Raw genomic sequence first — 17,694 nt, 5'->3', positions numbered from 1 at the left:
AAAAAATAAGACTGGTTCTGCACATTGAATGGGGGAAAGCTCATCATCACAAGCACCTATTGGCACTAGTTCCCATATTATGAACACATAATTCCTTCAATCCCCCAAGTAGTTTTCCAACTGTTTTCGACAGTTTTTTCCCCAGTAGCAGTCAGCAGGGAGAGGCGGGGCAGAGCATGGTGGAGTGGGGTGGCATTGCTCACCTGACTTCCCAACACGAAGGTCACTGTCAGTAACCAGGAGGAGGAGGGACAAGGTAGCAACGAAATCAGCACAGTGTAGGCCCAGAGGTAGAGTCAATCTGATGCTCCAAATATTGCGCCTGCACCGTACCAACCTGCCTGCTGCCCCCTCCGCTTCTTGGTTGCCAAGCAGTGACCTCCACGTTGAGAAGCCAGATGAGCAATGCCACCTCACCAACTGCTACTGCTTTTTTGTTTTAATGAAAGATTATAGGTGCATATATGAATAAATACACATGCCCCACTTATTTTTTTTAAAAAAGGGTCGATAGCCTATGCAATGCACAAGGGGAGAGCAAGACCGAAAGGCAACACAGTGTTTGATCTGCTGGTATGTAAGTGTCCAAGGCAAGTTTCATAATTCGCATCACGCTGCAAGAGAAGAACTCATTGTTACTGCTGTAACAATCCCTGCAGCAAGCCATTCCATTGCCTTCCCACCCCCAATATTTCAATTCCTTTCCCAACTTGCACTCAACAAACACACAGCAGGGAGGAAACGACAGAGGTATAATATTATGCATGGCGTGGAAAAGGATACTTTTTTCTCCTTTTCTCAAAATACTAGAACTCAGGGCCATCCAATGAAGCCAAATGTTGAAAGATTCATAATAGACAAAAGAAAGTACTTCACACAACATATAGTTAAACTATGGAATTTGCTCCCACAAGAACTAGTGATGGCCACTGTGCAGGAAACGGAGCATTTCCTTACTTATTCTACTAAAAAAAACCAATTTCCACTCCAGTGGTTTTCCTAAACCCGTACCACTGCCCCATTTAATATCACTTACACCTTTGAATCCTTGACTTCCAGTAACTCCGGTAACTGTGGGATATAAGCATAGTATAAAGCCAGTCAGATATAGTTACTGTATGTAACAAAGATATTAATATTCATTCGTTACAGGATTATGTAGCGCAGTCGCTTATGTGGTTACTTTAATATGGTACTGTCTGTTTAAATGGGTATACACTTTGTTAATGTTTCTGTTGCTTTAAGCTGCAGGCAGCAGCTTATTTTACACCATTACAAAACCAAGAGGGCTTTGAGGAAGCGATTAGTTACCATTTTGAAACTCTTTTGCCAGATTGCCCTTGTATTTACTCCACCCCAGCCAAGCCTCACCAGCACTGAAGACTTTTGTTGAAGCCTCTGTTTCAGCCCCTGCGGACCTATTGAAGCTCAGGTCTGTTTTTGCTGTCCTCTGGTTCTCCTGCCAGACACCAGAGTCTAGCATTCCAAACTGCCTCTCACTACTTCTCCCTCAGTGCTGTAGACAGGTCCTCTCATCGTCTCTTCAGTCTATGCCAAGTGATTCAGCTACCCCAGCAAGTCTTTGGCTACTGAGCCACTCTGCCTTCTTCTTGGGCCTTCTTTCTTCCTCCACCATCCTCTTCCTCTGTCATCTTCTTCCGGCTGTCTACCATGAACACCAAGCACCACTACTTGTAAATGCTAGAGGTGAAATAAAAATCAATTACAAGCTGGGCAAAGGACCATGGAAGTCAATACAATCTTTCACCCATGAGCCAGGATGTAGGCAATCAGATGCCAGGTCCTTCTAGGTCAAGTTTGTGCTTTTGTGCATCTATTTTTCACTCTGCAAATTGTAAACATGGGGCAGCAAGTGACATTTAGCAAAATTACTCCGAAATGTGAAGTGGTCTTATAGTGAGTCCAAAACCAAGTAAGCAATAGCTATTTCTTAGACATCATCTCAGGCCACATTCGTATCTATCAGAATAAATGATTAAAAGACAGTGCACAAGAGAATTTAGGGCTGCTCACCAGATACTAAATTTGTAACTAAGTACTTCCAATTTAGCCAATTAATTAATGAACTGATTAAATAGATTTGGATATTACCAAAACGTCCATGCAGATTGCAATCCTATACACATTTACCTGGGAGTAAGTCCCATTGAACTCAGTTTATTTCTGAATAGACATGAATAGAATTGCACTGTTAGGTGCACTTTTGGGCTATTAGATGGAAATATGAGAACTTAGAGTTTGATAAATGAAATCAATGTCTCACTGAAAGAAGAAAAACCCATCTGTACCATTCTCTGTTTCATATTCTGTGACTGTTAAGATGCTAGAACCAAAATAGCTTTGAAATATAAATAAGTGTACACTTAAAGTCCAGCTTCCAGTTTAATACTTGCTCTCACTGGTTCCTACCAAATGATCACACGATTTTGCAATCAATATAGATTTAAACTGATCAAACTGTGCAACTCTAGATGCTAAAAATGCTCTGGTGGATGACATGCAATTTTCCATACTGAAATATGTTGTGTTGATTTTATATATCTATATATTGCAGCATAGCATATAGCTGGGATTTCTCAAAAGAGCTATGTGGGATGCAACATCTGAAACCTTCAGATTTGTTAAAAGCCTCAGTGATATGTACATTATGCATGCCTTTTTATGATCATCTTTACCACATCCTGATAAGATGTGATATTTCACTGAGTTTCTCCACACACACAGTACGGGTTTGAAGCTACAGTAGTGCAATGAAATCTCTCTCTCTCTCTCTCTCTCTCTCTCTAAATATACTGTAGTAAATTAATGGTGATTCTTTACAGATAGCTAGTGGACCAGATCAACCAGCTGGAATGATTGCCTTTTTAGGACAAATTTTGATTTCTTCAGGTTGCTAAACGATAGGATTTTATTTTAATTTTTAATTTATCTTTAACTCACCCTTCATGGAAGTCAATGGCAAAATATCAGTTTATTTTGGTGGAGCAACACTGAATTCAAGCAGTAAAATCCTGTCAATGATTACTTGCAAATAAGTCCTATTGCATTCAGTGGTTTACTCCTAGTAAAAGTTCTTAAGATGGCAGTCTTTCAGCCAAACTCTCTGCATGTTTGTATTACTCTGAAGGAAGCTGCATTTAACATGGTGGGATGTCGCCCTGGTCTCCTGCTGGGAGGAAGGGCGGGATGTAAATCAAATAATAAATAAATAAATAAATACTTCAGAGTAAGTTTGCCAGGGCTGGCCCACAACATTTTGCTGATTGAGCCAAAGGGCAAGAAGATGCCACCTCCCCCCCCAACATTCCAACAGACTAGCAGCTCAGTCTTAGTCCAATATTGGTGATGGGACAGTACCTGAGGGCAACCTTTGAGGGCACAGGGCAGACAGCATGGCATACTAAGTTCTGTCTGCTCCCCACCCCTCAGCATCTGCTGCCTGAGGCAGATGCCTCACTCTACTTAATGGTAGGGTAGTTTGCATAGTTTTACAGCCTCAAGGTGGTATTCAATGTTAGTCCTATTCAGAGTGGAACTGTTGAAGTTCATGGACATGACTAACTTAAGTTCATTAACTTCAATGGGTCTACTCTGAGTAGAACTTAGGTGAATACCTCTCAAGGTATTGGAGCTAGAATTCTATGCACCATCAGAAGCAAATCCCACTGACACAGTTACCATTGAACTTTTATCATCATCATCATTATTAGCATTAGCATTTATTCATTGCTTTACACAAAAAAAGTTTCAAAGCAACAACTACATAAAATAGAAAAATGACTAAAAATTAGTTAAAATACATAAATAAAACAAAATAAAATTATGTTATCAAAACTTTCCATTTTCATTGTAGAAATCTGGCCAATATGCATACTATGCTACATTTGTATGAATTTTCTAAAACATATTGTGTTGGAAAATCTTTGTCTTTGTGCAAACCTAAACTAGATACTAAGGGTCTTCTTTTTTATAAAGAGTGTTTGATGAAACATTAAATATTTTGTTAAAAGTTTATAGCATAAGAAAAAAATCCCTCATCTTCCTCTTCAAACACCATTAACTACTTAATGCTAAACCACAGCAGAAAGTGTGTCAGAAGATGAAATTTGGAAACACTGCCACTAAAATCAGGCCAGGATAACTTGTGAATCACCAAGTCAACCACAGCCCACCAGTCATGAATTGCCAGGTGCCTGACAAACACCCCCTGTTTTTGCATTCCCAGGAAGGCAGCCCAAATGGATTTATTGAGCTCCTGGTGGGCTACCATAATTGGCTGGTGAGCTGTGTTTAGCTTGAAGAGTCACTAGTTGTACAGCGTTGCTCTAAATTCTCACTGAAATAATAATGGCAGACCTGCATCTTCAGCCATCATGGTGGGACACATGCTCTGGAGGGTCCACCTGGCTCCCTTCTTGTTGCGTTTTTTTCATGGCTCAGTACTGCACCAGGAGGCCGCAGCCACACCTGACTATCTTAAGAACATAAGGAGAGCTCTACTGGATCAGACGAAAGGTCCATCTGGACCAGCATCCTTTTCTCACAGTGTCCAACCAGAATCCTAAGGAAAACCTGCAAGGAGGACCTGAGTACAACAACATTGACCTCACCTGTGATTCCAAACAACTGTTACTGAGAAGCATATTGCCTGTGATAGTAGAGAGAGAACATAGCCATTGTGGCTAGTAGCCATTAATAGCCGTATCCTCTATGAACTTACCTAATCCTCTTTTAAAGCCATTCAAGCTTGTGGCCATCACTACATCTTCTAGGAGCAAATTGCATAGTTTAACTACGTGCTGTGTGAAGGAGTCCTTGGGGGAGGTCTTTATCTTCATTACCTCCAGTGTCCCTGAGACCCACCCCAGTATCCTTTTATGTCAGAGGCAGGGCCGAGAGGCATTGGGGATAAGGAACTTGGTGGCTACTGCAGCTGCCTCTCCCAGTGCTTCTCACAAAACAGGGCTGAGAGAAAAAAGGGTGGATAGTCCCTGGTAAGAGTAAAGAAGGTAAAGTCAGTTATCAGATATGATTGTGAAGCACATCTGTGAACTGCACATCTGTGACTGGAAAGACAATAGGGAAAAGCAGACAAGTGATATGGCTGAGATTGTTAGCTGGTGTCGTCTAGCTATTAAAAGAAAGGTGAACCAAACCATGGTGGTGCAAGGCCCATATTCCATTCTATTTATTTTTAGAATGTGACTCATATTTGTAGTGTAAGTGAAGCTAGAAGTAAAAGCCAAATTACTGAATCAGTGTTGAATGCAGGAAAGCCATTCCTGAAACTAAAGATGAGAGTTGGATAATGTCATTATAGAGTTTAGTCACTAGGTGGCACTCGACTTAATGGTATCTAGATGGAGTTGACAGTTGCCTCTTGCTGCTCTGTCCTTGCTTAAGAGAGACGTTAAAGTTTTTTGTTTAGCTTCCTGACAGTCAGTGGTTTAAATCCCTTTGGTGACCCACAAGTCCAAATTTACTTGGTATGGTGACCCATCAATTTATTGTCACTTGAAATTTGGATTATAGGTCTTTGGCACCCATTAGTTTCATGCATTTTATTGTTGTTGTTGTTATTATTTATTTCTACCCCGCCTTTTGGCCAAAAGGCCCTCAAGGCGGCTTACAAAAAAACACAAATATAAAAATACATTAATAAAAACAATACAATTTACAAAAAGCAGCAGTTACAACTTCCAATAAAACACATTAACAAATCACAAAGCAAAAATCAGAAGGGTAGCAGTGAACTTTGACCAAGTGCTCCTTCCGGTCTTTGCTGCTCTTAAACTTCTCCGGACAGCTCTCCACCAGGCACTGGTACATGTTGTGTCTCTCTGCCATGACCTGGAAGAGGGAGTCGTGCCACTTCAGAACGTGAAGCTCTATTAGATGGGTGGAAATTGCCATAAAATTTGATGGCTGCCTCAGACTTGCACACTGTGTAGGCGGAGGCATGACTGCTGGGCAGATGTTGGCCCTTCCTCTGCTGGAGCCACCTCGAGAGCTCTCGTAGTCGAAGTGGAAGCTGCCCGAGGATGACTCATCCAGCAGGGTGCTGGGCGTGGAGAGTGAGAAGGCTCCCTGCAGCGCCCCCCCTCCAGCTGGGCATAGCAGAGTGCACGAGGAAAAGGCCACCAAGCATTCCACCGAAGGGCTGCCCACCACCCTGGCCTGGGGAGCATGGACCAAGCTCTCAGCTGCCTCTTTCCCGCCAGAGCAGCCGATAACGGCTAGGTCTGGCTGCAGGTCTGGCAGAGCCTCCACTTGGAGAGGTTCTTGAAAGAGGAGGAGAGCGAGGCACCAGCTGCCGGTGAGGAAAAGCAGGAGAAGACGCTGTTGAGCAGGCTGTGCACCGACATCCTGGGGGCGAAGGTGAGGTAACCCTCGCTCAGCCTGTACATGCCTGGGCTGTTTGTTCGTTCGCACTCATCCTCCCGCTGCCGACGTCGCCGCCGCCTTCTGGTTCCCTCGCAGGAACCCGCTCATGCTGCTGCCGCCACCGCCATCTTGCTTCCCCTCCAGTGGGAGGGGAATAATAATACCCACTCGCTCTGCAATTTTATCTGCAAGTTTTCCTACTTTATAAACGTTATTTGAGGCATTCAAGCAAAAAATTACTTTACCTCAGAGAGTAGTTCCCAAGTGTTAAAAATATTAAGACTTGAGCCTTTCTGACGTTCAGTTCTAAGTGTCAACATGGCATTATAATGTGCCAACAAAACAAAAGGTTGTAAGAGGTATTCATCATACAGCAATCATTATTGTGGGTTGACTTATAAAGCCTGTGACCCACTTGCACAGGCTTCACAACCCGCAGGCTGGAAAATGCTGCTCTAACAGAACAATACAATAAGTGTTTGGTATTTTAAAAATGAAATAGGAACAGTTTCGTCATCCTATTTCTTAGCAGAGATATAAACGCAAGCAGACACAAATAATGACAGAGACAATCTTCTTAGGTAAAAAGATAAAGAATGTTTACTCATGACCTTTCATATGTTCAGGAAACATAGGCTCTAGTTTAGATGGAAATATTAGGAGTCCATTCGTCTTTGGTAATGATGCTCTCAGGAAAGAGCATCTTCCATGCTGCCTCTCCCAGGGGTAAAAAGTAGTAGCAATGGTGGATATGCAGGAATCTGCTAATATCCAGGACAAAGGAGGAGGAAGCCAGGTAACTAACCCCACCCATTAGGAAGTTACATCATAGTAAACAGGTACATAGGGATATCCCCCAAAATATCCCTTAAAGGGAACATCTCCCTTTTTACAAGGGAACATGCAAGTTTGCTTATTCTAACAATAAGATACCCATTTAATCTGGCTAGCAATATGCAGCAAAGATTTACACTTCTTGTCTGAAGGACAGCATTTACTGCCCTTTAGCTAAAGAAGGATGTTTATTGCTAATACCCCTTTGAATAATCAGTTGATGCTGAATAGCCAGTTGATGTTGGCTAGTTCAGTCTATATTTTAACCTAATGCTGCCTGCAGGATTTTAAATCTCTATCCAGAGGCTGGGTAGAAAAAGGATGAATCTCACTCCATGGTTTCTGAGGTAAGAGGTACAGAACCATACTCTAAAATGTAGAGAAAGGTTATAAAAATCATGGAGGGCTGCTGAAGATCTATGAACTTCATCCGTACTGAGCCTTTAATCATAGTCAGTATCTGTTAATTTATATAGTGCATTATATCCACATTTTCCCCAAATATATTTCTGTTCAAAGCAGTTCACAGAAAATTGTCTACGCTGATAATACATAACCATAACACATAACAGAAGTTGTAATACCACTGCAACATACCACTAACAAAACAACAATTAACAATTCTCATTTAAAATACATCAAAATGTGAGCATAAAGCTTACCAATAGGTCCAGTAACAACACTGAATACTTTTGTCATTTTGTACCTGAACCCAAGAGCCCAGAAAGTTCTCTCACAGTCCCCTTATGAACGTTCCTAAGGCCAGAAGGTGAAGTAAGATTCTGCTTTTGGGCTTCCCATTGGCATCTGGTTGGCCACTGGGAGAAGAGGATGCTGGACTAGCTGGGCCACTAACCTGATCTAGCAGGCTGTTCTTGAGTAAGACAGACAGAAACAACTATCCCCTGATAGCAAATACAGAGTATCTCTCTCTGCCTTTCCAAAGTACGAAGCAGTCTGAGCCTCCGCAGTGAAACAAAGGCAACTCAGACAGACAGATCAAAGGAAATCAAAGGGCATAGATCACTTTGATGTCTTCAATGGCGATGCAAAGCAAAAACAAACAACAACAACAAAACCCTCAACCCTACTACAATATACATGGAGTCATTCCTCTGGCCGCCAGCAGTCTGCTGGTATAGGGATGTCCTCAGCTAGCGGTAAGATACTGAGGATGACATGCCCTTTACTTATTTATTAAGCAAGTAAGTACTCCACTGTTTCCTGAAAGAACTTGGAGCAGCTTACATATGGTTTCTGGGTGGCCTTTGGTCCATGCAACTTACTGGGCCAGTTTTCCTAACCTTTGGCCATGATATGCCTTGAGACCAGAGGTTGTCAATGTGTTGCCCTCCAGATGCTGCTGGACTACAACTCCCATCAGTCCCAGCTAGCACAGCCAATGGTCAAGGATGGTGGGCATTAGAGTTCAGCAGCTAAACATTGGCTACTCCATAAAGATGGCTGCTTTGCTTTTTGAGAATCAAGATAGAACAGGAACACGTACTGGCTGCACAGATGCAAGTAACCAAATGAGAGTACTAGTGCTTGGAAGGAAGCCTTGGTTCAGAACAGAGAGACAGTTTTAAAAACTAGCTACACGTAGCCTTTGCCACAGAGTGACCTCCTGAAGACCCACCTCAGTGCTTTGTATTTACTCTAGCGGGATCTGTGACCCTAGACAGCCCAGCTCACTTGAAGAGCCATTAAGGGTCAGTTTGATTCAGAGAGAAAGGGTTACGGTTCTGATGGTCCTCTTTGGTTTTGACCCAATCAAATCTACAGGGAATCATTTGCCACGCCTGCCTCACAAATCTTTTTATATGGAACCTGGGTTTGAAATGCCGTAACAGCTCTTCTGATTTATTGCTGACTTCCCCATCTTACTACAAACCTTATTTATTGGAAATATAAGTGCACAGACACATACCTTTCTGTTAGGATTTAAAAAAAAATCTTTTCACATTTCAAATTTAGCACTTCTAACTTTGAAACTTTGTTACATTTTATTTTTCTTGGAGGATTTTGAAAATATGTCATAATTCAAAAGCCTGTTTATGACGATTTGAAATTCTAACATTTCAAATCTGCTGATTTGTCCTCTACAGTAACATTCTTACATTAATATTATCTAACATATTACATATACCTATGTATGCAAAGGGCTACGTGGCAAGGTTTGAGTGAGTGATGTAAGGGTTTTTTGTTGTTAAAGTTATTCAAAAGAAAAATCTTTAAAGATAGTAGCCATATCCAATGCTGCTTTTCCACTCACAGTCTTCTGCGTGTGCAACAGAACTGCGTGTCTCTCCTACACATCCTGAAAATCTGCTCCAGAAAACTGGGGGACCTTCTGGAACAGATATGGGCGGACCCCTGGGTACAGGAGAGAAAGGGGAAGTCCCGTTGCATGAGCAGATCTCCATTGAATACAACCCCATGATTTCAAAGTGAAACCTATGTTTTACAAGTGAGACTTGCAACAACAAAAAGTTGCAGAGCAGACTGTTCCTCCAAAGGTTTCTAGTCCCTCCATTCCTCTTTCTCCCTGGTCTTCTGCCCCCCTTCCCCCAGTAATCTGTGACCATTAAGCATATGCATTTCACATGGGTTTTTTTGGTGAGGGTAGGTGGGAGATTCGTCCCTTCATTTTCTAAAACAAAAAACTGTACTTCAGTAAATCTTGGGGTTTCCCCAGCCAAACTGATAGCTCCTTCTTGGATGTAAATCTACTAGTGCAATTTTGGCTACCTAAGGATCTGCGCTCATCCCTGAACTCTGGAAAGAGAAGAAATTATTAAATTGTTAATTGTCACATACCCTGCTTTTGAAAACCAGAATCGGTTTCTCCTGGGACATTGAATGGTAAGCCCCGGTAATAAATCCATTTTGGCTGAGTGTAGAGGAGTGTTTTTGTACTCAGTTTTTGTGTCCTGATATTTCATAATCTGGAGGCTTGTTGACATGCTGAAGAATGGAGGGTGTATAAAGTCTCTGATTATAGTTACAGAGCATTAGCAACTTGATGCATATGTAAGGCAATATGACACAGGCTGTATACATGCACAATAAGGTAATAATCCTACTCCCACCTATCCCATTTTCAAGGGGTTGGGTTTCACAAACCACACATGTACACAACCTATACTTAGTAGACATGGGGCAGATATGCATTCATGACCCTCTAAAGCATTATCATAGAAAATCTGTCAAGTAAGCTTTTAGGAACAACTGAATGACAGTTAGGGGAGTCCCCTCTTCCCCTAGAATAGAGAGCACGCTTGGGTACCAAAAAATGCAAGCAGGTATAAGTACAGGTATCGCCAAGAGGTAATTTGAGGACAAAATATTCTTAATCTCTGGTGAAATATTGGTAATATATAAAATAATTTGAATTCATCTGGCTTTGCTTTAAGTCATTAAATGGTGAATCAACTGGATGACTTTAGGAAACTGCCTTATACTGAGTCAGACCTGTGGGCCATCTGTTTCACCGTTGTCTACCCTGATGGGCAGTGGTTTCCGATGGGGAACATTCCCAGTCCTACCTGGAGATGCCGGGGATTGAACCTGGGACCTTCTGCATGCAAAGCAGATTCTCTACCACTGAGCTATAGCCTTCCTTTAATGAGTTGACAGCCCTAATTTAAATAGACTAATAGTGTTGTTTTAGACAGATTTCAGCTGAACAAAACTGGCTGGTGTAAAAACGTCATACTCTGCAGGATTATGTTTCATTTGTAAGACTAAAAACAGACCCAACCAGTTAAATTGATTAAGGTCTGCAATGGTGGTGGCAATTCTCTTAACACATCCAGTGCAGTTCCCAGAGGAGACATCAGTTGCGTTAGACCAACCCCCTTGCTCCTTTGCTTCTGAAGGTGAATATTTAGTATGCATACTAAAAAAAAACCCACTTGTCTGTCCTTGTTCACTTCTTTGTCTCTTTGCGATTACTTCAAAATTGTGTTGGACAGACCCAGATTGAGAATAGATGAGATCACCTTTCTCCTAGGGTCCGTTCCCTATAAGAAGACACACACACACCCCATTGTGCTGACGCAGCAGCAGAGTGGGGAAATGACATATTGTAAACATGGGAAGGGGGGAAGATTTGGAAGCTTTTGCATCCCTGAAGCACATCTTTGGTCCCCACCAAGAAGCTGGTGAGTATTCAACACAGTCTGTGTAGTGGCAAGAAGGGACCTGTCTGGTTCTTTCTTTCCATCAAGAAAAGATTTATCATGAAGATGGGTTAAACTGCAGAAAGGAAGACCAGAAACAACTTCTACGTGTAATCCAATGGGCAAATGCATCACACAGGGAAATTGTGCCTCTCCGTGTATAGATCAGCTTTACCTAACCTGATGGCCTCCTGATGTTTTACACTCCTGGCTCCAGTGACACCCAGCATGCTCAGTGGTCAGACATGACAGGAGCCCAACAACATTTAGATCAGAGGTTCCTCCTCTCTGAGCAAAGAGGTGGGGCAAAGAGGTATGAGGAACGAATTCGGGCAACAGTGAAGAGCTGCAGTAAGAGAACCATAAGTGAGGGTCCCATTCCCCCCACCCCATCAAATCCTGATACTTGTCACCAGGGCCTGGATTAAAGGGGCTAGCATGACTGGCCACCCTCCTGTTGGTTTCCAGGATTGTAGTACTTCTCCCATCTCTGTCAGTCAATAGAACAATATTTCTGTGATTCATTCAGGGGTGGGGGGATGTAGCTGCAGTAGTCTCTTATAGCAAATGCATAAAAAGAGGCCTGTGGCACCTTAATGACTAACAGATTTGTTGCAGTTAAGTTCTCATGGACAAGAGGGAGTAACAAAGTAGATTCTCATCCACAACATATTCCACAACAAATGTGTTCATCATTAAGGTGTAACGATGCTTTTTAAAAATTTCTATAATGGTGGTGATTCTGTTATCTCATTATCATCTTAATTGTGTAAAACTTCAACATTTAATTTAAATTTTAAGAAGTCCTTTTTTAAAAAAATGCACAGCTTTATCATGTTTCTGTTTTGCTCTCAATGACTTAAATACTTTTTGACTTGAGGAGACTCACCGTGATAAAGGTTTTATTATTTCTTTACTAGAAATACTTTTTTATATGCCCTTAATTTTTATTCTGTATAGCGTGTGTGTATAAAACAGATTGTATAACATTTAACCACAACACTTCTGTGCAAAAATCCACGGGACTTAATCTTCATTTATTTTATTCACTGAACCCCCCTCTGTTAACAGACCATGCATAATCACATGGATCATGACACTGACCTGTATGTTAAAACCGGCTTGTCACCCTGACATGGAGCAAGCCCACCTTGAGAGCACTGACATTAGAGCTACCCCACTAATTCACTTCTGGACAAGGGAAGATGTGGTTTATATTAGTGACCTGTAGAAGGTTCATGCCCTCTGGGAAAGGTTTGTCCCATGGAATGGCAGTGTGATTAATGGTTTATTTATAGCACTGACAGCCAGGCTGTCAGAACCCTTCATCAGCCTTTGATGTAAAACACGCTAAAAGGCCCTCAGTCATCCTTATCGGCTCACAGGAGAAGAATGGCAAGGGAAGGATGGGTAGGTATGGTTAACGTTCTGGTACAGACACTCTCCTCTCCATGGAACATAATGGGGAAAAGCTACCAGGTCACTTATCCATTACTGACCTGTAGAGTGGTAAAAACATATACCTGGAGTAAGCAATACATCATGGACTTTAAAAACATGTGCATACCAACTGGGGAGGGGATATGAGATGTGGATGTCATGATTCAGGAACTGAACTCTGAAATCTTTTCACTGAAGCAGTCTTGGTGCACAGAGGATCTTCAGACTGTAGGAGAGAAGACCGTTTGTCCATCTCAGAATACAATTATTGGGATATGCTCTCCTGCAGAGACTACCACGGACAACGGGGGAGTTGCACCACCATAGACCTTGCTTCCACTATTGGCTGTCCCTGAGAATGTCTCCTTGATGATGTCCTTGGATAGCAACATCTCCTCCCCAGAAACTCCCTCAAGCCCTGGCATCTTGCTTTCACTCTCTGCCAGTTCCAGAAGCAGCAATGGGTATGTCAGGAGATGTTTCCATGCCTCAGAACCAGAGCTGCTTCTCTGGTTCTGGATCTCCTCTCGGGAGCTGGAGCCCCAAGACTGCATACCCTTCTGCAACAGTATTTAGGCCCTCAGTAGGCTTCCATCCAGTGGTGAAACAACACCCTAGGTTATCCATAGGAACATAGGAAGCTGCCTTATATAGAGTCAGACCATTGGTCTGTCTAGCTCAGTATTGTCTATCCTGACTGGCAATGTATCTCCAACTTTTCAGACAGGGGTCTCTCCCAGCCTTACCTGGAGATGCTGGGGATTGCCCCTGGGAACTTCTGCAAGCAAACCAGATGCCCTTCCCCACTTGCTGGCTTAGCCTTGCCCTCACCTCCACTGTGTTCTGTCCAGAGTCCTGATCCCTTTCTATTCTGTTCTGTTCTGTTCATTCAACAAGATGTGTATCCTGCTTACTCAACGGAAAACCTATAAGCGGTTTGCAATCTAAAATATTTATTTTTTCAATAATTTTTATTCAGATTTTCATAAAACATACAAGACAGAATCATAAAACATTCAAAGACAAAAAACAAAATCAAAAATAGTTAAACAAAAAGAAAAAAAGAAAAAAAAAACAAAAATAAAAAATAAAGAGTAAAATATTGACTTCCCATTTGTCAAAGATCAAATCAGTTATAAGTCTATAATATATAACAATCCTGTCTCTTAAGTCATATTATAAAATCACTTTCCTCCAGTAGTTATCTTACTTAATCATCAAATCTCATAAACATTACTTTATTCTTTCCACAAAAAGTCAAAGAGAGGTTTCAATTCTTTAAGAAATATATCTATCAATTTTTTTTTCCAGATAAGCATATCGATTAATCCATCTCATTACTAATTATGATAATCTTATTGTCATAACCATAGTCAAAATAAACATTTCAATTAATCCATCACATCAGAATCTGTTAGGTTCAATAATTTCAGTAGCCATTGTTCTATTATCTCTATTAGTTCCATTTTCCATCTTCCATCTTCAGTAGTCTTGTTAAGTCCAGTAATTTCAATATCCAATCTTCCATTATCAGTATTCCATAATAATCTTGCTGTCAAAGCCATAGTCATATAGTAAGAGTCTGATGGGAATTACCTCTATCCCAAATATTTTCTTGCCATCCATTCTGAATAGGTTGCTGAAATACTGCTGTAAAATCATATCTCTGTTCTTTTTTTCAAAATACATTGGGTCATCTCTTAAAAGTTTTTCCATTGTCACATGGCTGCAGTTAATTCCATAGATTTTCTCTATATTGGGCTCCATCACATCATTCCAGTCCAGAAGATTATCCATGCCATTGATAACTTTATCTCTAGAATCTTCATTCATTTCTTCAGAGATAACATTGAGTTCCAAACAATAGATTTTATTTCTAAAGTCCATAGACTCCAAATCTTGTTCCTGTTCCACGTTGGTTCCAATCTCCGGGATCTCCTCTCTCACAGGGACCCCTATTCCAGTCTCCAGGGTCTCCTCTCTCACAGGGACCCCTGTTCCAATCTCCGGGGTCTCCTCTCTCACAGGGACCCCTTCCAGGGTCACCTCTCTCACAGGGACCCTTATATCTTTAATCTCCTGCTTCATTTTACTCAATTCAATTTTCGTTATCTCAATCTCATCCATTATTTTCTGAAACATAGTTATTTCCAGATTTTCAGCCACTTTCTTAATTGCCATTTTAAAAGAAAAATATAGGAAAACCACTTCTTATTTCAGCAACAATTGGGTTAATACTCCAAACTTGGTGACATCACAGTATAAACAGAGCAGACAGCCTTATCTCTCCAATAGTTAAGTAAACAAAATGCAGTTCCCAGGATCGAAACAATTAATGGCAATCGTCAAGAAACAGATTCGTCAAAATAAAATAGACCAAAAAGAGAGTAGTCTCAAAACAGTATAATATTTTTCAAAATAAAAATCTGGAATAGAAATCCCTCTTCTGTGTATATCTTTAGAATGCAAATCCAGGACAGCTTTTTGCAACAAAAACAGAGATAAGCTATTAATTAGTGCGTAGCAGAGAGAAGTTATGGCTCCCCAGTGAGATGTCAAAAACTGATCAATCTGGCAAATCTCTTTTAAACAGCAACAATTTAAGTCAAGTAAAAGAAAAATATAGAAAGAAGGGTGCTTGCCTGTTAGTGCGTTCTCTCTTAGAAGATAAGATGAACGTTCGCTTTAACAGATAGAGCTTGCTGTTGAAAATCCGTCCCACCTTCGTCGGCTGGACCTCGTCCCATAAATTAATGAGATCTGGTCGTCCCAACAAAAATAGGCTTTGAGGTTAATCTCTTCGTTTCTCCCTACCCGGGAGAAGTTTAATCAGTCAAAAAAAAAAGAAAAAACTGACTGATATATCTGAATAAGCTTCTTTTGAGGCAGGAGCCCGTCTCAAAAGCAGGCACAGGCTAAGTCACCCTTCCCGGAAGTCCGCAATCTAAAATATTTATTAAGAATTCCAGTAAAAGCAAACATTAAAAACAAGTTGATATAAAATATGATCAAACTATAAATAAATCCAGCAATTTTAATACAATTATACATCTTAAAACTGCATTGTAAAATTTCATATAGCTGTTGGTGGATTCCAACTCCCATCAGATCCAGCCAGCATGGCCAATGGTCAGGAATGACTGGAGCTGTAGTATAGAATATTTTTGAGGGCAACAGGTTGGTGAAGCCTGGCCTAGCAGAATCAACAAATGGATAGGTGGACTGTGCTGAAATTAATTTCATCTGAGGTGCACTGTAGCATCATCTGAAGTTTCCTCCTTTTTTCTATAGTTTTCAGATTGTACTTTTTGCCATTTAATGCCAACCTTTACACTTCCCTCTTTGACACCCATGTGTGTATATATACCTGAAAACTTAGGATCAAAGGGCATATATCTGATGAAGTGGGCTCTAGTTCATGAAGGGTTATGCCATTATAAAGTGTGTTAGTCTTTAAGATGCCACAAAACAGTGTGGTTTTTGCTGCACCAGACCCACACAGCCACTCCTCTGGTAATCTTTTCTCTCTCGGTATTAATGTGAAAGTCCAAAGTACGTATACACTGGATTTCTAAACCAGATGCATGTGGAGCCCCTGACTTTTTTTTAACTTAAAACTTGAACTAGCCAGCCTTGAGAAACTTTTCATATCAGGCGTTTTTCCTTTCATGGTAGAAACATTCTGTTGCTTAGGTTGCAAAATGACTGATGGGAGTTCTGGAGCCATTTCACAGACTATAGATAAGCAAGGTTGGGTCCTCTGCATTATAACACATACTCACCAGGGAGGGGATGGAGACAAGAAGGGAGCAAATAGTTCCATTAGATCCTATGGTGATCCCTTCACGTGTGACTGTGCTTGTACTGATGGGAGAGATCCCAATTTGAGGCAAGAAGGAAATGTTGGATGTCAGCAAATGCACTTCCATGCAAGTTGGCTTCAGTTTAGTCAGGCACAAACAGATTTCATGGGGAAAGTGGGTTTTGAGGAGAGGTCTGAAGGAAGAAAGACATAGGATCATAGAGTTGGAAGTGCCATGTGGTCCAAGCTTCTGATTAATACAGGAAATCTAGAGTTGGAGCATCCCCAATATATGACTGCCCAACATCTGCTTGAAGACCTCCAGTGAGGGAGAACCCATCTAGATAATTACCTAGCCCCCGGTAACTGATTTCATTGCCGAACTGCTCTTACATCATAAAGCATATCATAATGTTCAACTAAGATTTGCCCTCCTATAACTTGAATCCATTATATATTTAGTCCTACCCTCTAGGGCTGTATCTGGCACCATGTAGGTTTTCTGAAGGGGATTGGGAGCAGCAATGGAGTGTTGCACCCCAGGCACAAGGGGAGTTAGATCAGGGAGAGGAGTCAGATGAGGATGAGGCCCCTGGGGATGTTATAGGAGGGGGGGGCTCTGTCAGCCCACAGACTTCCTCGTCCATCCCTCCTGCCGAGGCAGATCCTGCCCCGTCTGCGAGTTCCCCATCTGAGCCATTGGGAAGCGACTCTCCACGCGTGCCAGCCCCACTCACGCCAGAATCCCCACCTGGCACTTCAAACGCTTCCCCACCAACCAGTTTCCCTCTCCCTGAGGTTGCACCGTCACCTAGCGAAACCCCACTGTCGGATGAGCCATCGGAGGCTTGCCCCCCCCTCACCTCATATGAGAAGGCACGAGAAGCGGGACTCCCAGAGGGTGGAACTGCGGAGGAGCCGTCGGTTATGGGTGAAGACCTTTCCTACTTAAGCAGGTGCCTACCCAGACTCCAGCGCTGAGTCAGCTCTCCCAACATGCTGCAGAGACTGTTTAGGTAGCTTAGCTAG

The 17,694-nt window shown here is 41.8% G+C and overlaps 1 protein-coding gene across 1 annotated transcript; it reads right to left on the bottom strand.

The window, feature by feature from the left end:
* Positions 1 to 14,228: 14,228 nt before the first annotated feature.
* Positions 14,229 to 16,722, bottom strand: LOC133364097 (uncharacterized). The gene is made up of 2 exons (XM_061584171.1): positions 16,646 to 16,722; positions 14,229 to 15,807 (listed from the first exon to the last, which is right to left on the bottom strand). Exon 2 carries the CDS (start codon positions 15,042 to 15,044, stop codon positions 14,394 to 14,396), a length of 651 nt encoding a protein of 216 aa, XP_061440155.1. The 5' UTR covers positions 15,045 to 15,807; positions 16,646 to 16,722; the 3' UTR covers positions 14,229 to 14,393.
* Between the last annotated feature and the right edge of the window lie 972 nt (positions 16,723 to 17,694).

Source organism: Rhineura floridana, chromosome 9 (assembly GCF_030035675.1).
Source record: "Rhineura floridana isolate rRhiFlo1 chromosome 9, rRhiFlo1.hap2, whole genome shotgun sequence".
Taxonomy (NCBI): Eukaryota; Metazoa; Chordata; class Lepidosauria; order Squamata; family Rhineuridae; genus Rhineura; species Rhineura floridana.
This window is presented reverse-complemented; position numbering and strand designations above follow the sequence as displayed.